This window comes from Echinops telfairi, unplaced genomic scaffold (assembly GCF_000313985.2).
Source record: "Echinops telfairi isolate 266 unplaced genomic scaffold, ASM31398v2 ScPeMD7_7467;HRSCAF=8505_1, whole genome shotgun sequence".
In the NCBI taxonomy this organism is placed as follows: Eukaryota; Metazoa; Chordata; class Mammalia; order Afrosoricida; family Tenrecidae; genus Echinops; species Echinops telfairi.
The window spans coordinates 18318368-18343369 of record NW_022111368.1 but is presented as its reverse complement, the minus strand read 5'-3'; the positions used below and the strand labels follow the sequence as shown (position 1 = coordinate 18343369).

The 25002-nt window shown below is 45.1% G+C and overlaps 1 protein-coding gene across 2 annotated transcripts in view; it reads left to right on the top strand.

The window, feature by feature from the left end:
- Positions 1 to 25002, top strand: part of NCK2 (NCK adaptor protein 2) — a 138111-nt gene that overhangs the window by 58205 nt on the left and 54904 nt on the right. For both annotated transcript variants that reach the window (XM_045283884.1, XM_004704331.2), the window contains exon 3: positions 19755 to 19996. In XM_045283884.1, coding sequence (XP_045139819.1) covers positions 19771 to 19996 — 226 coding nt within the window. In that variant the 5' untranslated portion in view covers positions 19755 to 19770. The remainder of the gene's footprint in view (positions 1 to 19754; positions 19997 to 25002) is intronic.

Here is a 25002-nt window from a genome sequence, read left to right as displayed (position 1 = left end):
TATCTTTTGATAGCCGGGCACCATCAGCTTTCTTCACCACATTCTTTTTTTTTTTTTAATCATTTTATTAGGGGCTCATATAACTCTTATCACAGTCCATACATACATCAATTGCTTCACCACATTCTTATGGAGAGTTTTCCTGCATTCACACTTCAGACAATTCATTAAATGTTTAGAAATGGCATTTTATGACCAACTGCCATGGCTCCTGGCAGTCCTGACCTGTGGTCGTCAGAGTGAGTTCATCTGTGAGAGCGGAGAGCCTGTTCTCACTGCCCAGATGAAGCGTCACTGGCGCACAGGAAGCAGCACCGGGCCCTGTAGCTGTGTGGAACATACAGGAAATGGAGGCATTTCTTGCCACTCCTTGCAGTTTCCACTCGGGAGGGAAACCTCTGGTTTGGGGCATGACGGACACTCAGGAAGTATGACATGGGGGCAGTGAGGCAGTTGCACCACAGAGTCCGCCCTTTTTTGCAGGAAAGGGAAGTCAGATTTGCTCTTCCCAGGGGTGTCATGTGTGTCCCTTATTTTTTGCCCAAAGCACAGAGAGGATGTGATCACTTTTTCAAAGGTGACAAAGCTAGCCCCGCTGTTCTACAAATCATGTATATGAATGAAGCGTTTTTAGGTTTACTCGCTAACATAGCCAGCCATCAGGTTTGAATCCCTTACATTGTATTGACTGGGTGGTCACAGTTGGCACTTCCAGAATGGCAGGGTCCTGGTATCTTCTGATTAACCCCAAATCATTGAATCTTGTTTTTCAGAACTGGATCTCGAGAGGCTCAGTGCCACTGTGGGTCGCAACCCCCTTTGGGGGTCGAACGACCCTTTCACAGGACTCACCCAATTCATCACAGTAGCAAAATGACAGTGATGAAGTAGCAACGTAAATAATTTTATGGTTGTGGGGGAGGGGTCGCCACAACATGAACTGTATGAAAGGGTCACCGCCTTAGGAAGAACCACTGCTCCAGGTATTTTGGTTGGAACTTAGATGATGGTTATGAGGTCAAGTTATATTATCCCTGGCTTTCTGCTCCTGGAAAGAGATGCAGCCTCGGAAACCTTCAGGGGCACTTCTACCCTGCTCTATCGGGGTCACTTTGAGTCAGAATTGATTCTGTGCCAGTGAAGAGGGCTGTCACATATGACTATCCAAATATGGAAAATTTTTAAATGACAATATATAAATTAACCACCCCTGATCCCCTGCCAAAACGTTCCTAGTAAGCCAGAAGTGTCTTATTCCCATTTAGAGCATGATTCTAAAATGGGCCGCTTGCTTAAGCATTTCCAGCGGCTGTGTGCAATCCTAGACTTGCTCTTTTCCAAAGCTTAGTGCCAGCCACAGAAAGGGCCTCTCTGAAGAACTGTCCTCTTGACATCAGAGAGTAGGGGTTGAGGCTGTTCTAGAACCACCGACTTCTATGATGTCAACTGAATTAATACAATGGTCTTTGCCCAGATTCTTCTCTCCCTAAAAATTTATTCTCATTTTATAGTTCACCCTGGTGACATAGTGGGCTACGGTCTGAAAGGTCAGTAGTTTGAAAACATCATCTCTCTGTGGGAGAAAGATGGGGGTTTCTACTCTGGTAAATAGTTACAGTCTCAGAACCTCATGGGGCACTTTTGCCCTGTCCTATAGGGTCGCTATGAGTCCGCTTTGACTTGACAGTGAGCAACTAAGACAGGAGCCCAAGTGGTGTGGTGGTTTTCTGTTGGGCTGGTAACTCCAAGGTCAGTAGTTCCAAAACCACCAGCTGCTCCATGGGAGGACTCACTCTCACTGCCCTCAAGACATTGCCGACTCATAGTGACGCTATCGGAGCAGAAACCCTCATCTTTCTCCGATGGAGCAGCTGGTGGTTTTGAACTGTTGACCTGGCAGTTAGCCATCTGCAGCATACCCACCATGCCACGAGGGCTCCTCAACGGTGATTGGTCATAATGAAAACGATGTCTGTGATATCCAGTGATCAGAACAACACCTTACCTTGTAGTCATCCTACCAAAGACCCCTTGCCCCAGTTTAAACCATGAGCGAAATATCAGATCCGTCCCAGTTGAGGAACCTTCTACACAGGGCTCACTCTGCTCACGTTCAAGATCACTAAGAGCAAGGAAAGCCTGAGAAGCTGGCACAGTCCGGTGGAGTCTCCAGAGACATAAACACTAAAAGCAACGTGGCATGACAGATGAGACCCCAGGGCAGAAAAAGTACCCTAAGTAAAAAAATCAAGCCAAGCCTAACAAAGTAAAGGTTTTTGCTACAGCAAGGTGGCAACAGCATAGATTTAATAATTGCTAATAACTACTATAATGGAGTTAGAGGATAGTGACAGGGAACCTATGTGCAGGTTCTCTGGAAACAACTGTCATTCCAAGTTTCTCTGTGAATCTGAGATGGTTCTAAAACAAAACATCAAAGCAGCAACAACAACAACAAACCCAAAACACACTCATCAAGTTGGTGCTGATGCATAGTGACCTATGTATAGGACAGGATAGACTTGCCCTGTGTGTTTCCGAGACTGCATCTCTTTACAGCAACACTATACTCTTCGGAAGGAAGTCACTTACGGTAGCCCTCATGGAATGGGAAGTTCTGCTTCACCTCTTTGAGGCAGAGTAACTCCATCATTTATTTAAATTTCTTTAAGGGAGATTGTATGTTCTCCATTAATTAATTTATTTACTTATTTATACATAAAGATGGGTAACCTAAATAACATTGTTTAGTTTTGCTTGATTTGGGGCCTGAGGAAAATGGAACCCTGTGCCGTGTGGCTGTGAAAATGGCTTGGAGACTTTGGCCTCCTAACTTCCCAAAGGGGGAGGAGACTCCAACTTCACAGCTGCCGAATGATGATTACTATGAGACTGTGGTTAGATATGCCTCAACTCTCCAACCTTCTTTACCTGGTTCTGACACTACCTGACCCTCCCCCGGCACTCGACTTCTATGCTCATTTTCCAATTATGTTGTTTTTTTTCTGAATGAATTGTAGGAATTTGTATAGATTCTATACACCACTGCTTTGCCATTATATAGGCCACATGCAACAGTTTCATTATAACTATGTTTAGTATTCTGTTGTAAAGGCCACACTGAACCCACAGACAATACGCATAACTATGAGATTTACTAGGGAAGTTAACAGGTTATACCTCAGGATCAGAAATGTTAAAGAAACAGTTCATTTGTCCACATTGCCTCTTCTCAGCCATGCCTGCAATCACAGATCTCACTCTCTCTCTCTCTCATCTTTAGCAGTGTGTGGTCCCTTGGCCTCTGTCCTGCATTGCAAGTGTTACAAATCTCCTTTAGTGCTTATGAGTGCTCAGAGGACATCCTGTTCTGCAAGACAGCCACCTCCTGGAAGGCACTCAGCTTTACCCTTGCTGTAGGCTAAGAAAGCTGCTGCTCTCTTACATGGTCTTTGGTGCTCTGGCATCTGGTGCCGTGTGCACTTCTCTACACAGGAATCTTGGACACACTTTGCTCCTGGCTCTTTTTAATTTTGTGGTGGTTCTGAGAATCTCTTCTCCTGCTTCTGAGATAGCTCTTTTTTTTTTTTTTAACCCAGTGGAATGGCAATCCTGACTCTACCCCTAGTCATTTGGTGGATAGACGAGCCATGCCAAGTAATTGTACTTCATGGAGGTAGCAATTTATTTTCCTACACAACCTGATTCGTTTCTTCTGTAGGAAGGTGGAGAGTTGTAACTTGTTTACTTCCACTGCTGATGGACAGGAATTGTATGATTTGACCACCAGCTGATCCTTTTTCGTGTTGATTTAATTTTTCAAGCAATTATCATAAGCAGCGCTGTTCTGCATGTTGCTGTACCAGTCACTGTTGCAGTTAGCAGCCCAATGTGTATCCCATCTGAGTTTGATCGAGGAATTTGGGGTAACCCCTACGTGCCTTTCTGTTTAACTAAAACTGTCTAACCAGGAGTGGAAAACACTAGATTGTAAATTGCGACAGCATTCAGCATCACAGAATCATTTCCATCTTACTTTCTCCAGCAGAACATGGGGATTCCCACTTGATTCATCACTTTCCTAGCACTCACATTGGCAAATTTTTAGTCTTTATCTGCTTAGCATAAAGTGGTGTTTTATGGTGGCCGCTTGTGAATGGGATTGAACTGCTTATTCTTGTTGAGCTTTTTGATGGTGAATTAGGTTTACATCTCAGATTTTTGGTTTTTTTGTCCCTTTTTCCTCCTGCTCCTTTTTGTGGGATGTTATCTTCTCTTTCACCAAGTCGATGTCTGTCTGCCCTTCAGCCTCTTGCTTCTCTTTCCCTCCCACCCCAGGGCACCATCGGTCTGTTTCTTTTGGTAAAAAAAACAAACAAACCTTTACCTCCATTTAAAAATACAAAACAAAACCCCCTTACCTTGATATTTTTCTTTTCCCTTTTTACCAGTGGTCTATCTAACACAGTATTTTTCTTTTTGTGACTAGCTTCACTCGTTTTCAGCCTCCATTTGGGCTGTGAAATGACTGTGGTTTGGGCTCATTTTCCAACTGCGTGGATGGCTTTTCCTCACTGAGTTACGGGAGTTTCTACAGATGGTAGATGCCAGTCCTTTGTTGCTGTGGGCTGCTGGCATCCGCTTACTACAAGTGTCTCAATGCTTGCCATCGAGTCGGTGCTGACTGACAGTCACCCTATAGAACATGGGAGAACCGCCCCGTTTCCTAGATTGTAACCTCACAGGAATAGAACGTCCACTTTTCTCCTGTGGAGTGGCTGGTGATTTCGAATTGCTGACCTTGCCGTTAGCAGCCCATGTGCAACCAACCATTCGTTACAAGTATATTCCATCTTACTTTGATTGATGAATTTGGGTAGTCCCTACATGCTTTTCTCTTTAACGAAAACACGTCTTTTATTTCACAGAAGATAGATACCAGTACTTGTAAACTTTTAAGGGTTTCACCCCTTTGTTGTGAGAAGGCTATATAGATGCATTTTATATCTTTCCAATGTTCAGTAGCCTATTTTAAAATTAAATTTGGGGGGGTCAATAAAGATAAATTAACAAAACTTTTAAGTGCTGGATTTAAATATATACTGTATATGTATTTAAGTGAGTTCATGGAAAAATTGAATGAAAAGATAATGGGATTTTTCCACAAACTTTTTGACGCCCTCTCATATTTACATTATTTTTGTCATGTTATATATAATCTAGTCTTAAGACATGCCCTCTCGATAACTAATAAGCTTTGCTAAACTTTTATCTTTCTTATAGCTGTTGCTGCACAACTTACTTGCTAGAAAGAGAAGATCCATCCTCATTATTGACCTGATTTGTATTCTATGTATTTTTACCCTTTTGCTCAAAGTAGCTACATGGTATACAATTTAATGGAAATTCTTTTATAGCCTCCATCATATGGATTAAAGAGCCATGTAGATAAATAATGGATATATAAAAAGGTGGAATTGTTTTAAATGAATCATCTTAAATTTGGATCCAGTAGCAAATTATGATTTCAATATAGGATATCATAACCTCTGGTCATCTTGTCTTCCCGGGTTGACTATGGTGGTGGAGACCAGGCCATTCATTCCTTCACCCAGATATTTTTGAGTACTCACGCATGCCTTTTTATTATTTTTTTTTAATTAAATTTTACTGGGGGCTCTACATCACTTACCACAATTCATACATTCGTCCAGTGTGTCAAGCACATTTGCACATATGCTGCCATCATCATTTTCAAAGCATTCTCTTCCCACTTGAGTGCCTGATATCAGCTCCCCATTTCTTTCCCCTTCCTCCCCCCACCCTCCCTCACAAATTCTTGATAAGTTATAGATTTTTTTTTTCATATCTTACATCATCCTCCATTGCCCCTCACCCACTTTTCTGGTGTTCATCCCTCTAAGAAGGAGTTCTAGGATGATCCTTGTGATCGATTCCCTCTTTCTCCACCCACCCTTCCCTAATCCTTCTGGTATCTCTACTCTCATTGTTGGCCCTGAGGGGTTTATCTATCCTGGATTCCCTGTGTTGCAGGTTCTTGTCTGTAACAGTGTGCATTTTTTGGTCATTCTGATTTGTAAGGTAGAATTGAAGTCATGACAGCGGGGGAAGGAAGCACCAAAGAACTAGAGGAAAGTTGTGTGTTTCACATGCACGTCATAATCTAGGTTTCCTACAGGTATAACATCAGTGGTGTGTGTGGGTGTGTGTGTGTAAGTAAATTTACTTCATGGAAATAACTCCTGCAGTTATGGAGACTGGCAAGTTCCAAATGGGTTGGTCAGGTGGCAGGCTTACACCCCAAGAATCAGAGGACCGGGCACAAGAAGCGCTCAGGGTTGGGAATAAGAAAAAGAGCTTTGATAGAACTTCCATTTGTATCCTAGAGGCAGGTGCACCACCAGGGACACTCCCCTTCCAACCAGCTAGCTACTCACATCAGATTGCAAAATGGAAGATGACTCTGGAAGCTCTGCCAAACTACTGAGCATCATGGGCTAGCTTAGTTGACACAATGTCAACCACCGTAATGTGCCACCCTCAGCGCCTGAGAATGCAGTGATTGGGCCCTACATAGGCCACACCTGGCAATGTAGCCCAGGAAGGATGCGGGGAGGTGGGGCATGATGCCTGTTCATTTATTTAATTGGCCATGCATGACTATGCAATGAAGCCAATAAAAAGGCTTATTGGTTGGCAAGAGAATGTGTTTTTAAGAGAGTGGCATGTCCTTGGGGTCAATGGAGGCCTCACATCTTGACTCCTCCCAATGAATGTCGTATGTAGATTCAATATCCTTTCTGATTATAAGGAGTGGGTAAATATGCGTGTAGGTGTTCTGTAGAAAGCCCATGAGCTATTCCAAGGAATTAATGAATGCACAGGAAGAGTTAGCAGGGGATGGTGTTTTCCTAGCTGGCCATCTAAACGGCAGAGCCCTCCTTTCTTACTTGTGGGATGACTGGACTTGGAGAAGGTTCTGCATGGACAGCCTGCCCTTCTAACTTGCAGCGTTAGTTCAGCTCCAGGTGGCTGGGGGTTGGAGAGAGGGTGTGCTTGCTGCTCATGGTGGCTGGTGATGAAGATAGAGAAATGGGAGGTGAGGACCAGCCCCACTTCCAACTGGGATCCACGCTGGTCCTTTCCTTACTGTTAGAACTGAAGGTGGGATTTGCCTGCTGTGTCACTTGTTCAGTGCCGAGACAAAGCCCCTGTCTTCAAGGAATTACATCTTGTGAGGACGCCCTTGATAATAAGTAAATGCCAACATGCAGGAAGTTCAGGGAATGACCTGGAACAAAGGGAAGGGTAGGGGCTCCTGGATGAGGCACCTGCAGTGCTAGATAAGTGCTGCAGGAGTGGCTCCTCAGAATTGGCTTCAGTCAAGAATCAAACCAGACTCACTGCCGGCGAGTCAGTGCTGACTCATAGCGCCCCCCTGTGGATTTCCAAGGCTGCAACTTTTTACGGGGAGTGGAAAACCCAGTATTTCTCTCCGAGGAATTCCTGGTGGTTTTGAACTGCCGACCACTCAGCTCGCAGGCCAGCTCATCACGAAGACGTTCGGGGGAAGAACCCTGCCGGCAGTGGGCACAAGTGAAAAGGCCCCAAGTAGTGAGAGGAGAGTTGGCTGCAGGAGACGTATTTGGAGAAAGTTACTAAGTTATTTTAGGCCGTGATCAAGGCTCTGGGTTTTATTCTAGTGTGGTATAAAAAACCGTAGTTGAATTTGAGCAGAGGAGTGGTGTGGCACCAGTTGCCTTCAGGTTTCAAAATATACAGGCTCCTATAGGATACATAAACTGGGACTTAGGGGACAGAGTTATTAGGAGACACTTACAGTGGTCCGCACAAGAAGCAGTGATCCTTTGGACTAGGGGTGAGCAGTGAAAGAGAGAGAGAGAAATGGTTGGATTAGAGACAAAGGTGAGCTACTGGTGATTTGGTTGGTGAATGAGTGAGACTATATCTAAGGGATAACACCAAGATCCTTGTGAGTGACTGGAGTAGTAGATGGTGATTATCTAAAGCTACCAATCACTCAGGAAACTGGAACTTTGGTTGTTTAGAGTTTGGACATGTTTTGTTTGAAGTGGGCCTTAGGCTCTGGGCTGCTGATCTCTAGGAGGCAATTGGGTGTGTTGGAATAGGGACATGGAGCAGGAGGAGAGAAAAGACAGATCTCCTGGGCAGATTCTTCCAAATAATTTCCATAGACATTCTGCCCTCAAGGACATGGAGCCCTACTCCCTGTTCCTTGAGGATGGGCTGCACCAGGCACCTTCCTTCCAAACAGTATGGTCTGGAGAGGGGATGAAAAGAACAACTCTTCAGTAGACGAACACAAAACACACTACCCCTTCCAGGTGATCAAGGGCAATTTCATCAGTGTTAAATCATGTCGATAGTGTGCACCTGTCATAGGAGTTGAAGAAAATGACATGCTTCTTCTGTGGTTTTCCTGCCAAAAATCTAACCCTACTTTAATGTAGGATGGTGGTGGGGAAAGAGCAAGAAAACAGACAAGCCCTAAATGAGGAACATTTTACAAAATATATGCTCAATACTCTTCAAAGATGTCACGATCGTTCAAGAAAACGGGACAGTTTGAGAAATCGCCATAAGCAGGAAGAGCTTAAGTAGACTGATGACTAAATGCGACGTCTCCTGGGTGGAACTCTGGGTCAGAAAAAGAATATTAGGTAAAGACTAAGGAAATCTGAATAAAGGATGGATTACAGTTAATATATCAATACAGTGTCCATCGTCATACCAAATTTACCGTATTCTAATGGAAGATGTAAATGATCAGGAAACCTGGCTGCATACAGGAATTCTATGTATCTATTACCTTTCCAATTTTTTTTACAACTCTAAAACTTAAAAAAAGTTTTGTTTAGTTTTTTACTCAGCTGACGATGCTGAAAGTTTTTATTTCCTAATTCTGTTTCCGTGCATGATGTGAAAGCCTTTTTGCAAAAGAATCCATTTGCAAAAAGTAAAACTTGCATTCGTCTTTCCATTTCCATATGTGGAGGTATTTGTGCAGGGATTAAACTCAAAACAGGCTCAGTTCAACTCATATCCTGGGAACAGTACAGCATCAAGTGAGCTGAGGGTCCCGGTCCACAAATGCTGGGTACAGACAGCCTTTTTAGAACTCCCTCTCCCATTAAATAGGAAAATCTAAACCAGATCCACAGCTTAGGAATGTGAACACAAGCCTTGTAAACCTGAAGGACTAAAATGATTTTGGCAGCTTAGTTACATTTGAACATTATGAGACCCAGATCCTCTGCGGTGTGTTGTTTTTAATCACTGTGCTTCTTGTTTCAGCGTAGCACGTCAAAACAAGGCAGGGAATCATGAATAAGAAAATGGGAAGAAGAGAAGGTCGAATAGTGATTAATGTAGCTGAAGATCTGAGGATGCCCGTGGCATTTATATTTTGAAATGTTCATGAAGTAGATGTTTAAGTTAGGAAAGTTACAACTGTAATATTGGGGTTGGGGACGGGGAGGAGATAGCCAAGTGCTAATAACCAGACAACGAAGCTCACTGCTATTGAGTCGATTCCGACTCCCCATAACCCTACAGCACAGGGTAGGACTCTCATCAGGAGTAGAAAGCGTAGTCTTTCTCCTGCAGAGTGAACGGCAGGTTAAAACTGCTGACCTCGCGGTTAGCAGTCCCAGGTGCAACCACTGCACCACCAGGGATCCTTTTAAGTTACAAAAATTAGCTATTTCTGCATTGCTAATATTTCTTTCATTGGGATGATACCCTTCATTTTGATAAGGCAGTATCAGTGCAAGTTACTTGGAATTCCATTGACTGAAACTATTTAACTTTTCAGTGATTTTCAAGCATCGTGGTATTTGGGCATCATTTAACATTTATAACCCTCCTCCCAGTGTGACAAATGTCTAAGCCTCTCATGAAGTTTAGAAAGGCCACCATAATGTAAACTCGATCATGACAAGAGCGATAAGTTATGTGTAAAACAGCCTCTCACAGTAACCCTGGTAGCATAGTGTGCTGCTCACTGAGCTGTTAACCACAAGGTCAGTGGTTCAAACCCCGCCACTCCATGGAAGAAAGATGCTGCTGTCTGCTCCTGGAAAGATTTGGACTCTCCAAATCCCAAGAGGAGCAGGTATAATCCGTTCTGTAGGGTCGCTGTGAGTCATAATTGATTCGATAGCAGTTAGCTGGGTTTGGGTTTTGGTTTAGCTGAAGCCCCCTCATCACCAATTCTGTTTCTTCTCGAACAGTGATTCTCAACCTTCCTAATGCCGCGACTTGTAATACGGTTCCTCATGTGGTGGTGACCCCCCAACCATAACATTATTTTCACCGCTACTTCATAACTGTAATTTTGCTACTGTTATGAATCGGGCGACCCCTGTGAAAAGGTCATTCAACCCCCAAAGGGGTCATGACCTACAGGTTGAGAAACGCTGTTCTAGAAGATCTCCCATTTGCTCATGAGTGTGGGCTTGTCCCCTCATCACTTAAAGTGTGGCTTGTGCCCTGCTGTTTCACATATCCACAGCTGTAAATCTTTACAAGATCAGACAGCTGCTGGGTTTGAACCACTGACTTTAGGTTTACAGTCCAATGCTTAGTCACAGCATCACCTTAACAAATCCCACTGAGACTCCTGGGTAAAAGAAGTATCCATTTAAATTATGTGGCGTAAATCTCTGCTGAATGGTGTTCATTGAAATTGCTACTGAAATCCTGGCCTGGGGTTATGGAGTTATTTCTGTGCATGGTTGGAAAGGCCCAGGTACTTCCAAGTGTGGCCCTCGGGTCTAGAGGTAAGAGGTCTGGGCACAAGTACTGCTTGGCCAGCGGTGGGAGGGTTTGACAGGCTCATCAGTGGGAGGCGGGAGGGAAGGCCTGGGACAGGCAGACAGCAAAAGGGGAGCAAAGAAGTTAGATGATTGCCCGGATCTTGAGTGCCCTTTTCACTGTCTATTCCTCTGGTGGCCTGGTGGTTATGAGTAGGGCTGCGATCTGCATGGTCCGCAGTTCAAAACCACCAAGCAGCTCAGCAGGAGAAAGACTGAGCTTTCCACTCCTGTAAACAGTTACAGTCTCGGAAACCCACAGGGGGTCCCTGTGAGTCAGCATGGACTTGATGGGAGTGAGTTTGGATTTGGTGTTGGCCTTACCATTAAGGAACCCAGGTGGTATGCTTGTTCACTGCTTGCCTGTTAACCAATAGGCCAGTAGTTTGAACCCTCCAGTGGCCCAGTGAAAAAAGATGGGGCCATTCTACTCTGTGCTTTCGGGCTATAGTGCCTCAGAAAGGACTCAGGGGCCATTGGTTGGGTTTCTTATTGACTTGCCCTTGGGATTTGGTTTTTGGTTTGGGTTGGCAGGGCAATAGAGTGTGGGTTGGCTCTGTAGCAAGATTCTGCTACAACCCGTTGTATCAGGCAGTAGAGAATAATAAAGTACAGGCTTTGTGATGTGACAGTTCTCAAAGCCACTGCCACCGAGTCTATGGGACTCACTGTGACTGAGTGCCCCTCTGAGTTTCCAAAGCTACAAATCTTCACAGGAGTAGACAGCCTCTGCCTTCTCCTGAGAAGTCATTGGTGGCTTCGAACTGCTGGTTCGTGGTTACCCCACAAGTAACCCACTAGTTCCCATGTGCTGGGATCCCAGCTGAATCACTTTCTAGCACCGTGAACTTGGCAAGTTATTTCTCTACACCCCAGTTTTATCATTTATAAAATACGTCTGGGTAAAGTCCCCATGTGCAAGGCTGCAGTAAAGGTGTAATGAGCACAAATACATATAATACTGTCTTATGCTGGTGCAAGGTACATGTTAATTGCTCTGGCTATAACCCTGTACCCTGCAGCCATTTGGAGGGCACCCCGTGGTGGCATCTCACACTCTGTATTCAAAAGGGTATGTTGAGCACTGCCCTGTTGTTTGTTTTCCCCTTTAAGTGTGTTTTGGTGCCTTAGAAAAGTAGTAAGACCTTGATTTTTGTCACAGCTTAATTAACTTACTGAATGTTGGAACAGCCACTAGATTCCATATTGTGTCCTAGTTAAAGGTTGAAGCGTATTAGCTGTAATTAGTGACAGTGCTTGTGAAAACCCCCTGACCTCTCTGTTAGCCCCACTGGGTAGCACAGGTCTTGCCAACTCCTGTCAGATTAGTGGGCATCTAGAGCTAGTCTTTTCATCTGCAACAACACAACTTGAAATTTTAATAAGAAGTTTTAATAATTCAATTTTAATAAGGTGTTGTAGGTGTTTCTGTTCCCCAAGTAAGTCTCCTTAATGGGAGTTCACCATTTTAGATATTTTTAAATATCCACTAAAGGTGACAGGGGGAGAGGGAGGGGTGGGGTAATGAGTATTATAATCAATGGGAAAACAGAGTATTCCCTCTTCTTTGGACTGCCCTTAGGACCAGCATTTGTTATTTTCCTTTTCTGTTTTAAAAACCTTTTCATTGACATAATTCATATATCTAAAATTCAGGGGTTAAACCATATTAAAAAGAGTTATACAAATCATATATTTACTCCCGTAAAGAGTTAGGAGCCTTGCAAACTCACAGGGGCAGTCACTATGAGTCACGATGAATCAGCGTCAACCTGATGGCAGAAAGTTTGGTTTACTTTTTTTGGTAGTAAGTTGCCACAAAGAAAAATGTCTTAAAGCATCATGTGGATTGTCTTGCCATTGTGGAGGCCAGAGTCTGCCCTTATGAGTCTCCTTGGGCGAAAATTAATGTCTCACCAAGGCTGGGTTCTTTCTGGGAGGTCCTAAGGCTGAAGGAATCTTCTTTTTTTCTTTCTTTCCTTCCTCCCTCCCTCCCTTCCTTCCTTCCTTCCTTCCTTTCTTCCTTCCTTCCTTCCTTCCTTCCTCATTTCCGGCTTCTTTGGGAGCCCTGGTGGCTTAATGGGTACTCACTGGGCTGCTAACCTCAAGGTAAGCAGTTCCAAACTAGCTGCTCCTCAGGAAGAAAGAGAGGCTTCCTACTCCTGTCAAGAGTGGCAGTCTTGGAAACTCAAAGGAGCAGTTCTACCCAGTCTTGTAGGGTTACTATGAGTCAGAATTGACTCTGGCAGTGGGTTGGGGTTGGTGGTGGGAGTGGGGTGTGTGTTTCTCTGCCTCCCCCTCCCCCCCCCTCCATCCCTCTCAGAATGATGCCTCCCTCAGTTTGTGGCCCCTCCCTCCCTCTCCAAAGCCAGCATCTCTCAATCTCATTCTGACCCTGTGCTCCCCCTCCCACTTTGCATGCCCCCAGCTAATCCATGGGTCTCCACGTGAGCTGATTAGCAATTTTAATTCCGTCTGCAAACTGAATTGCCCTTTGCCTTGTCCTTGTAACACAGGTTCCAGGAATTAGGTTTAGGTAGTGGACCATGCCTATTGCATCTATTGGGGGGGGGGGGGACACGACAAAAACTGAGTGAGTGTATTAATTGGTTGTTTGTGGCCTTCTGCATCCCGCCTTCCAATTGTCTAACGACATGAGATATCACAAAGGGAAAAACCCCTAAAGTACCATGTTGATGTTATGTGCCATTGAGTTTGATTTTTCAACTCAGCCAGCAGCCCCATGGGACAGGGTAGAGCTGGCCCCCTAGAGTGTACGGGGCCAGATTGCCAGGCCAGCCTTCCTCTCCGGGAGCCTCCTTGGGCTGGGCTTGATCGGCCCATGCTGGGGGAGCAGCTGAGTACTGCACCACTATGCCACCAGAGCTCCCCCAAGAACCCTGGTAACAGATCATCTCCCACCTACTAACTCTCTCAACCAATCCTTTTCTTGCAGACAGTGTATTTGGGGATGTCCGAGTGATGTAGTGATTACCTGTTGGGCAGTGATCCGAAAGGTCAACAGTTTGAAACCAGGAGCCACTCCACAGGAGAAAGATGATATTTTCTACTCCCATAAACAGGTCCAGTCTTAGAAACCCACAGGGGAATTTCTACTCTGTCCGGTAGAGTCACCGTGAGCCAGCATCGACTCGATGACAATGAGTTTGGGTTTTTTTGTAATACATGTACACAAATTCATTGTTTCTGACATTTAAAGTTAATATGCTAAAAGAAATAAAATAAATATGCTAGAGGGAAAGTGCTAGATTGCTTTTATTGATCTATGTGTTTATGCATGCAGGTGTGTGTGTATTTTGACTTCAGTAAATTATATTCCCTACATCTAAGATTTATATTACAGAATGGGTTTGGGATTTTTTGTTAAGCTGTGTAACTGGTCCTGGTTGAACATATTTACTGGCAGAAGAGTGACTCATTGGTTTGCCCTTACCTTGAACTTCCCACACAACCAGGTGGCAGGAGGCAGAATAACCATTATCAATACATAATGGGGTCTGCTGGACACTACCTACATTGAACAGGTCATGCCAGATAAAGCTAGGTATAAATCCAGGCAGAAAGCATATTAGGCTCGTCCCTCAAAGACCTGTGGGAAGGAGGGGCTAGGGCAGGGATACTAACTTAGAGGGGATGGTTGGGGCAGTATGTCTGAGGAGGGCTTGGAGGACCAGGGAGAGACAACATGCTTGCCAGGGAGCCCCAGGTGCCAGGAAAGAATGCATGACAACTAGTGAACATTGAGTGAATTCTGGTTGAATAAATGCTGGAATCAAGAGAAAGCATTAACCCAGCTGCCGTTGAAAGAGTGTGCTGCATTGTATAGAGAGCTGTAGTTATGTTGTAGTTGCCCTCCTCTTTTATTCACTGTACCTGGTGCTCTCTTTACAACTGTGTGAACGAGGGACTTCAGTTTTTGTTGGCTGCTGTCAGTCACATCGGCTCATGCTGGCGATGCTCAATAGAACAACAATGGCCAGTCTTGGCTGTCCTCATGATCCTCCGTAATTTGAAGCCATTTGTGGTTGCTATGGTGTCAGTTCATTCCATTGGGGACTTCTCTCTCCTTTTTGTAGGTCCTGTTATCCCTGTTTTACAGAAGAGGATGCTGCTGGGCTTACATAAGCCCAGTCACAGGGATAGTGAGTGATACAGCAAGGACTTAAGCCAAGGTCTATATGATACGGACCCCACACTTTAAAAACTTGATTTTATTTTTATTAAGATTTACACAGCAGAACATAGACCAGTTCACCAGTATCTACATGTACGGTTCAGTGACATTGATAACCCTGTTTGAATTGTACAAGCATTCGCGCCTCCTTTTCCGAGTTATCCTCTCCCCCTACACTAGCATACACTCACTGCTCCCCAAGTTTCCTATCTAGTCTTTGGAGTTGCTGTTTGACCCCATATAAACAGGTCTTAAAAGAGCATCATGTTGAAGACAGGCATTCTTTCTTAGTGAAGCTAAACTACTGTAAACTCCAGGGTCTTAAGTACTACACCAATTTATTTCTCTTGACTACCAAGAGCCCTGAAGGAGATAATATTGTCTCCATTGGACTGAGGAAGCATGAACTCAATGTGGACTCACAAGTCATGCAAATGGTTCAGCTAAGCCTCAAGTCCCAGATTTTTGACCCGTCTTCGATTTGCCTTTATGACCAAATGATTTAGGTTGGTCCAAAGACAACTTTGGAAATACGAGAGTAAGTTTAAAAGTTACTTTTAACTAGAGTGCCAGGACATGGGTGGGTTTTATCCCAAACCAACCATACTCAAGCCTGTTTCTGAGGTCATGGGGTGGCTGTTGATGTTTTCTCAGTGATACACTTAGTTTCATTAGGGTCTCCCTCTCCTCCACCCCCACCCCACTCCCCCAAAAAGGGTCTAATCAAAACTGGCTTCCAGGAGAATCTACTGGACAAGTTAAAGTCAAGGTAGAGAGGTCAGCTCTGAAGGTTATGGCGACTGTTTTGGGGGAGGGACATTCAAAGGGGTAATCTTGATAGATTTTCTCAAAGGACATGAATGATCACAGCAGTTTATTAGGAAAATGGGATTTTCATAAACTTGAAAACTGCGTTAGTGAGATAAAGGCCAGGAAATTTTCACTGGGGACATTTGCCCCCATCTCAGCATTCTTCAAGTGTAACAAGGAGACTAGCTACAAGAATTTCTTGGGGAAGCCCTACCCTACTTGTCCTGATACTTCATACAACCCTGGTTTTGCCCCGTCACACTTCTCTTTGTTCCCCAAACTCAACACTTAAAAGGAACGTGATTTGAGTGTTGGATGCCAACATTGCAGTTTTGACGTGGTAGTCACCGAAGAGCAAGCATTTGGGGGGGATGGGCTCCAAAAACCCAAACTCACACTGCCTTGCTGTTGATTCCGACTCATAGCAGTCCAACAGGACAGGGTAGAAATACCCGTATGGGTTCCCGAGACTGTAGATCTTTAGGGGAATAGAAAGCTTTATCTTTCTCCCACAGAGCTGGTGGTTTTGAACTCCTAACCTTGCAGTTTGCAGCCCACTACATAAACCACTATTGCCACCAGAGCTGCTTCGGGAATGGGTTAGAGAAATGGACACAGAAGTGTCCTGACCTAGGTGGGAGGCTATGTTGAGAAGCAATAGCTTTACATTTTGATCTTTTTGCTTAATAAAGGTTCCTGTGATTCAGTAGCAGTGATTTTCTAATTACCCAACTTCCTAGCCGTGATCATTTTGGGGGGTGGTAGGTAACTGGCGATTATAAGCAACCTGCAGCACAGCAGAAAGCGCTAAACAGGGTTGTTTTTAGAAAGAAAATAGGGTCCTAGGGCAGGATTGATGATATCTTAGGGGTTTGATGAAAACTGTTGAGCCGAGAAATTTCTTTTTGTTTTTATTTTTCTTTTAATCTTTTCCCTTCTAAAGCTTGACAAAGCAGCCTAGTCGGTAAAGCCTTCTTAGGGTTTCTTGTGTAACTTGAGGCCCCTGCTAACTTTTATTCCTCAACAGCAATGACATGTACGCTGTCATGCGTTCATACGTAGCTGTTCTCTGTGCGCCACACCTGGCTGATAAACTGAAACCAGCTACACTCGATGAAGGTGGGGACTCGGTGTCCTTGACTTTCTCAAGCTGGGGTGAGAAACACGTGTTATTCTCTAGACTTTGCCTTCAAAACCCTGTCTTAGACTAACTCACGATATTATCTTTGAGTTAACTTTTCAGTAGTGGCTTGTAGTCAACGACTTTGTTCTGTGGAGGCTTTTCCATATGAGAAATTTAAGGTAGTTTGTCCAGTTTTATTAAACGCAATTTATCGACAGTGTCTTCCTAGTCTAATTCATTGTACATGCCACAGCAAATTACTTTTAAGGGAACATAACTCATGTTCCCTGTTGGCACCTAAGAAACATCTCCCCAAAGGCCTTGCCCCTCACATAAGCTCCTCTAGAGCAGGCCTGGGGAAACCATTTTCTCTGCCAAGGGCCAGTAGGACATTTCTAACGTCATTCATTCAATGTACTCACCCCTCGTGTGAGGGCTGGCACAGCTTCTGCTGAGGTGCCTGTTGTTAGCTGGAGGTGATATCTCCGCCGGCCTGATCCGTTCCGAGGGCCAGGCGTTCCCACCCACGCGTGGGCTCCTGCTTAGGATTGCTATTGCGAGAAGGGGGGTCGTACAGTAGCTTCAAAGAAGGGGCCAAATCCCATAATGAAGAGAAGGAGTTGTCCAGTGTCAGGTGTCTCTAACCCCGGGCGGTCTGCACTTTCTGACACTGAGGGTGTACCACTGGGGTCCTGGTTGCTACCCAGGGATAGCCTTCGTGGGGGCGGCGGTCTGTGGCTGTGTTCCCTCCTGGGTGGCTCTGGCGTGCTCAGACTGCGATGAAGGATTAACAGTGCACCTCACTGTTAACTGAGAGGTTGAAGATGCCAGCAGCTCCTGTTGATAAAAGACCTGGGATCTGCTCTGGGGGAGATTACAGCCAAGAAAGCCCTGAAGGAGAGTTCTGTCTGTCCCATGAAGTCTCTGTGAAGCAGACTGGATTTGTGGACACCCAACAGACTGGTTAGCGCCGGAACCCCAGGGACTGGTGATTTTCCTCTCCCGCTGCCTGTCAGAGTTTTTTGGAGAGCTTTTAAAAAATCACTCATTCCTTGAACTTATCCCAAGGATGTTGATTTTGTGGTGTGGTGGGGAGGCCGGGTCAGTGCAATTTGTAAGGCTTCCCATGTGATGCTGATGTACAGTCAAGCAGGAGCGCCCTGAAGTAAACCATGCCTCCGCCAGCGCCTTACTTTAACTGCTGTTCATAGAGGAGAGATTTAAGCCATAGCTTTGTTGGGTTAGATACTGGGTTCCCTAACTAATTGGCCAACCACCCCCTCTCCAAGGGGCGGAAAAAAGACAAACAAACAAACTCAGTACATCACCACAACCCAGTCACCCTCCGGGCAATGAAACATTTTTGTGCTCTAACCCACAGCTCAGGTTAAGTGTAGGTATCTGCCTTTGCAGCCCCCTCTCCATTGTTACAGCCCACTCTGGAATCTGTGGGTTAGATCTTGATTGGTCTTATTAATTTTTTTGAAAATTGGATAATTAAGGAAAAAGTCTTGTTTTCAGATGGAATCTTCTCTGAATGGCATTCCTCTTGCTCTACCCTCTATCCTTACTATTTAGAAAATAAAAGTCTCCTGTCTGACTTTCAAAACATGTAAAGGTCAGGCCAGAAAGATCCATGGTTGGGCACCTGAGATTTTCTGCAAGTGGATAACAAAATGGCCCTCTTCTGCAGTCAGCTTTGTGTAAACGATGGCCTCTTGGATATTTTATACATTATACATGAGGTTTATTAAACATATCCTTCTTCCCCAAAGGTTTGTTATCTCTAAATTTGGAAGTTAATCCACAATAGAAGAGAACATGTATTATTTATAAATTTCTTAGTGTCTGGTAGAAAGTGTCATGTTATTTTAAAAAACCATACTTAACGCTTCCAAGGAGTTACACACCTAGGTGCGCTCTCTAATCTTGAAACCCACCCTGCAAAAAAAACGAGAGTGCCTCTCAGCCAGGGGCGGAAACAAACAAAAGCAGGTCCCCTGTCCTCACTGAGTCGAACCAAAGCTTAGGGTTTCTGAAGCCGCAAATGTTCCCAGAGCAGACAGCCTCTTCTTTTCCCCGCAGAGTAGTACCTGGTGGGGATTCCCACGCACGCTTCACTCACTTTCCCCTGTCTCGAGTGTTGAAACTCAAAAGATCAACATGGGAGCATCACTGTTAAAGAGACAAGGTCCAGCTGTTCCTCGGCTCCCACCAGGAGGGTTTTCCTTAGTTTTTTCCTCCTTTTTCAGGATCCAACCCAGACCCCCGCCTGCCCGGCATTTAGTACTTACTGCACAGGTATTTTCACTGATGGGCCATGTGGGGTTCATTAAATGTGTTCATAAACTCCAAGTATCCTCAGGAAATGGATGTAAGCGTGTCTGCTGCAAGGAAGTGGGTGTTGCTTCATCAAATGGAACGTTGAATTAAGCTGCTATTGAAAGTGGGTGTGTGTGTGTATAGAAATTCTGGTTTTGTTCTCAGCAGAGCACCCAGAATTCCCAACGTCCCACTTACCGGCACCGTAGGATTTGCTGTATCTAGATGCTGTTTCTAAACAAAGCCACGAAAGGGTGTTGAAGGCGAGGCATTAAAAGGTTGGCTGGGGGTGGGTGGGGTATCTCAGGACCAGGAGAAAACTGGTTGCAGGAGTGCAGTGAACACTGCAACGCTGTTCATGTGGGTGCTCAGGAAGAAACGTCCGCGTGGTTTTCTAACGAGCGTCTCCCGTTGTTCTTGCCGGCAGAGGGACCCCATGAAAGATGACAGAGGAAGTCATTGTGATAGCGAAGTGGGATTACACCGCCCAGCAGGAGCAGGAGCTGGACATCAAGAAGAATGAGCGCCTGTGGCTGCTGGATGACTCCAAGACGTGGTGGCGGGTGCGCAACGTGGCCAACAGGACGGGCTACGTGCCGTCCAATTACGTGGAGAGGAAGAACAGCCTGAAGAAAGGCTCGCTCGTGAAAAATCTGAAAGACACGCTAGGTGAGTGCCCTGTCCGTGAGGACCCAGGCAATGCACAGAGGGGATGTTCTTCCCCGTCAAGCCAAGAGAAAACCTCGAGCTCTTTGTAGAGCCAGGGGCTCATCTCTAGATGGTTCCTTAAACCGTGAATGTGGACCTCCTCCCAGTTGCCTCCCCGACTCTTTTCTTTTGACTCCCAAAATAAGGAGATCAGGATGGAGAGCAATCAGGTTTGTCGTTTCCTGCTGATTTTAAAGTTTACAGTCATATGGATGCTGATGCTTCTGTGTGTCTCGGGCCCCCACACGTGTTTCTGTCTCCTCGCCTGAAATGGGATTCACAAGCTCAGAAAACGTTTCACTGTCCTGCCTGTATCTTTCCATCAGATTGTTCCAAGGTGTGCGTCATGAATCATTTTCTGCCTCTTCCAAAATCTTCTCCCATGGATGTGTTTGCATAGGAAGAGGGGGTAGCACAATGCACTTTGAGCCCAGGTGAATTTCCTCCCCATCTTCAGTGAATGCTGACTCGTCCCACAGTTCTGAATTAAAAGGGGCAACCAGCCCGGCCCCTGTGTGATGTTGGGGGCCAGCAGAGGTCCCTAAAGTGGGGGAGATCACTGGAACTTACTTCAGGCATCTCATTGCCAGGATTTCTTTAGGACTTCTTCCAAAGGACCTCTTTCCCTCCCTCCCTTCTTGTCCAGAGATAGGACACAAAGCCACCTCCAGTTACAGGTGCTGTTACACCATTATGAGCACAGTGGTGATTGATGAGACTGAGGGGGGACTGTTGGTTATCACTCGATAGTTTATTATTAAAACAAGTCTGTATAATCACCCAAGGTACTCTTACTTGGGTTCAGAGCAAGTGTTGTATCTGTTCTTGGGCATAATCCCTTATGGTGCAGTGGTTAAGTGTTTGGTTGGTAATTAAAGGTTGAGAAGTTCAAATCGACCTATTGACTCTGGGAGAAAGACTTGGAGATCCAATCCCGTAACTACCATGACTTCAGAAAGCCCAGGTGGAGTCTTTCTGAGTTGGAAATCAAGTCTGTGATGCAACTAACAATTTCAAAGGAAAGTTTGTTTCGGGGGGTGGGGGGGGGGGTAATGGGAGGGTATAGACGTATGGGAAATATAAAAAGGAACTTACAGAGAGAGTGATGAGTGTTGCATAATCTTTCATTTTATGCACTCTTGAAAAGTCTATTAATGCTTTAATTCCTTGAAAGTCTTCATTCATGGGGTAGTTCCCTCCTATAAGCGTTTCACTGGAAAGAATCCCAGGGCGGACGCATGGGGTGCTCGGTTATGAGGGGAGCCCAGGCAGATAGCTCCTTTCAGATTTCCCTGAGCCTCGTGTTTTGTGTTGTTGCCAATATCAGCCTCATAACTCCTTTTTTAGACATTCTGAACATTGTTGGCCTGAGTGTTTTGTCTGCTTCCTTGCCCACGTGTATGTGGGTTTCTGAAGATTGTGTAAGCTGGGGATGGCCAGAGATTGGCAGAAGTGGATGAAAGCAGGGCGAGCACTCTGGTAAATTCCCTTGAATAGCTTCAGTGGTCATTTTTACCCCTTTAGTTTTTTAGTAGGAGAAAGGTCAGAACCTCAGGTTAAAATGATTACCTACGACTCTCCTGGTGCACTTACGTCTCCTCCTTAACTGTGATCTGTGATTTGTGCAGCGCATCCACTGGAGCCCAGCCTCTCAGAATTTAGACGAGACAAACGCAGCCCGCTCACCCAGAGAGCCGTCTCGGACAGATGGCCGCCCAGCCTTGGCTGGAACACTTCTGCTTTCAGAGTCAGCCAGCTCCATTTTTGGAGAACACAGATTGTTAGAAAGTTCTTCCTTAAATAGCATCAGCATTTCTCTGTGTGTGTGTGTGTGTGTGTGTGTGTGTGTGTGTGTGTGTGTGTGTGTATTTAGTTTCTTATTTTTCCCTCTGGCGTTGCACTGAGTAAGCCTTATTTTTCCTTTGTAGAATGACAGTGCTCTGCCAGTCTGCAGCCAGAATTCACTTATGCAGCCTAAATTAAGTCACACAGTGAACTCCTTAGAAACATTTATACCAAGTAGTATGTATTTTTAAATTCGAGTAACGTATGCTCTGAATGTCCCTATCTATTAGTAGTTGGTATTCATAGTCATCTCTTCTCCTCCCCTCCCCACCCCATTGCCACCCCACCCCCTTTACCTCTGATGGGTTTATCATGCTCACCTGAAGCATCTTACATTTGTTCAAGAGGCACCTTGGTACCTCAGCATGAGATTCCTATAGCTCCATTAGGCAGGACCACATAGAAAGAGACCACCTGGACAAGTGTGACTTCTGATTTCTCCGTAGCCTCACTTGTATATTAATAAAGCTTTAAGACTAAAGCATTGTTGTCAAGAAGGAAAGTGAAAAGACTTTCTGTAGCCCCCCTTGCCTCCCATGAGCCTAGTGCTAAAAACATTAGTGCCTCAACGTTCCTGGGCTGCTGGTTCAAATCATTGCCACAGGTGTGCACCAGCATGTAGCCAGCAGACTTAATCTCTGTTACATATTGCAAAACTCACTTGTGTCCAGTCAGCTCTGAGTCTATGGCACCAGCATAGGGAGGTTTTTTGAGGCTGTAAATCATGATGGAAGCAGAGAGCCACCTCTTTCTCCCACAGAGCAGCTGGTTGGTTTGAACTTGCAGCCTTGTGGTCAGGCAGTCCACCACCACCAGAATGAGTGAAATCAACAGCAGAAATTGCACACACATGTTGACCTTCTAATACCAGGAGGCTTCCGAAAGTCAAGGGAAGAATGAAAGGAAAAGATCCTAGAATGTTTCCAGGAACACTTGAAACCCCTGCTCCTGCTTTCTTCACTTTTGCTATGTTGCTTGCTATGAGAATATGCCCAACTCTTAAATCCACAGAAAACATTCCATGGCAGATGCTTAGTTTCCAGTAAAGTGGCACCTCCCTCCCTGCAAAGCGAGGTGTTGTGTAAGTCAGTGTTACAAATCTGCCCCCTGAATTGCTAATTTCAAATATCTGTATCCCAAGAGAGCTTGCCCTTGGGCTTTGTGGGACTCACCTGTTGAGAATCAGAGGACAAGGAGGGTTTTAGGAGCGAATTTACTTTCAACTCGCATCATCTTTTGTTAAAGTGACTTCAAGACAAAAAAGGTCTGCCAAGAAAGGCCCATCTTCACATTCTCTCCTTTCTTAATAATTTAAAACTGAATAAAACATAAAGCTCCTGTTAGCATGTGGGCCACATATATACCAGACCTCTACTCATACTCAATTTATGATCATGAACGGCCCAAGAGAATTTTTCCTCAGACAAGAAGGAGCAGTTGTCCAGAACGATTTCTGTTGGTAGTGTCCAGTTGATCTTTTGAAGGCTCTGGGCTCCCCAGTGAGTGTTCCTGTGCTGTAGTCTGGGCTTGACACTTGACCTATAAAATTGGTGTGCTGGTGCAGGGAAAGCTCTGGGGTAAGTCCTGCCAACTAGCAGCGCTGCTAACACTGCGCCCAGGAGGGATGTTTCAAAGATTTTCCTTCAGGCCGCTGACGAACAGTTTTTGTTACCACTTCATGGTACCAGGCAGAACACACCAACGCCTCAAAGCGAATTCTCTCCTCAGTGGCTAACTTTGGTGCTGACATGGGCTCCCTAAAAAGATGTGGTTCCATTTATTACCATACTGTAATCCTTCGTGGTCTCAAAAGACCACACTCACTGCCATAGAGCTGATTTTGACTCATAGCAACCCCATAGGACAGAGTAGAGCTATCTGGCTTGTGGTTTTGAACTACTAACCTTGGAGTTAGCAGAAGCAACAGGCATCCATTAAACCCATATTTATTGAATGTGCCTGCTGAGTGACCAGGATGGAGTTGCTATGTTAGGTGCGGCTTAAGGGGTCTGGGAGGCCATGGTACATCTCTGAGTGAGGAAACTTGCAGTATTTCTGGAATATGGAGTTAGGAGATCAGACGGAGCAGGAGATGTTTGGATAACTTCCGGAGTCCTCCGTTGGCCATGCATAGGAGTTAGGTTCATGGGGATCAGGAACGATTAAAGGCTTTGAGCAGAGGTCCGCTGCCTGGCATGGTTCTCTACAGGAGGTGTTGAGGATGAAGGCAAGTTGGAAGACCAGGAATGAGGCATACACTGGTCTAGACAGGAGATATAGAGGCCTAATTCAGGGTGGGGGAGGGGTAGAACCGGCAGGACTTTGGTAGAGTGGCAAAGGGTGAGGGTGGAGTCCTTGTGGGATGTGGGAGGGCGATAGGATGTTTACCAGGTTGCTTCTCCCTCAGCACCCCCTTCCCCCCAGCCTTCGCTATTCACTGGACCACCCTGGCTTCTAAGTTTTCTCTTCAGTCCTGGTCATATTTCTACTCAGTCACATCAGAGCTACTGATTGGAGCCCCCCAGGGCACCGGGACTGTGTTTCTTGAATGAGTTCTTCTTGGATCAGGAAAGAAAGAGGGGCCGGGGTCAGGGTACCAGAGGAAGTCCCTAGCCTTGGTAGGGGAGTCCTGGGGGCAGGACATGTGACAGTAGCTGTTGACCATAGACGATCACTTACCATCTTTTAAGTGAGTTACTACTAAAAAAACAAATGATGTGTATGCCTCAGTTGTGGAGAAGAAAGTATCTTGAATTCATTAATTTGTTTTTATACCTTTTATCCATCTGAGTTTCGGATGTAAGAATAAGTCAAATCTGCCACTTAATTAATTCCAGCTCATAGGGACTGTCTAGGGCAGGCGTCCTCAAACTATGGCCCGCAGGCCACATGCGACCCACCAAGAACATTTATCCGGCCCACCGGGTGTTTTTGCCCCATTTGGTTTTTTACTTCAAAATAAGATATGTGCCATGTGCATAGGAATTTGTTCATAGTTTTTTTTTTTTTTCTTCTCTTTCAGATTGTCTTTATTTTTTTATTTTTTTTAACATTTTATTAGGGGCTCATACAACTGTTATCCCAATCCATACACACATCAATTGTGTAAAGCGCATTTGTAC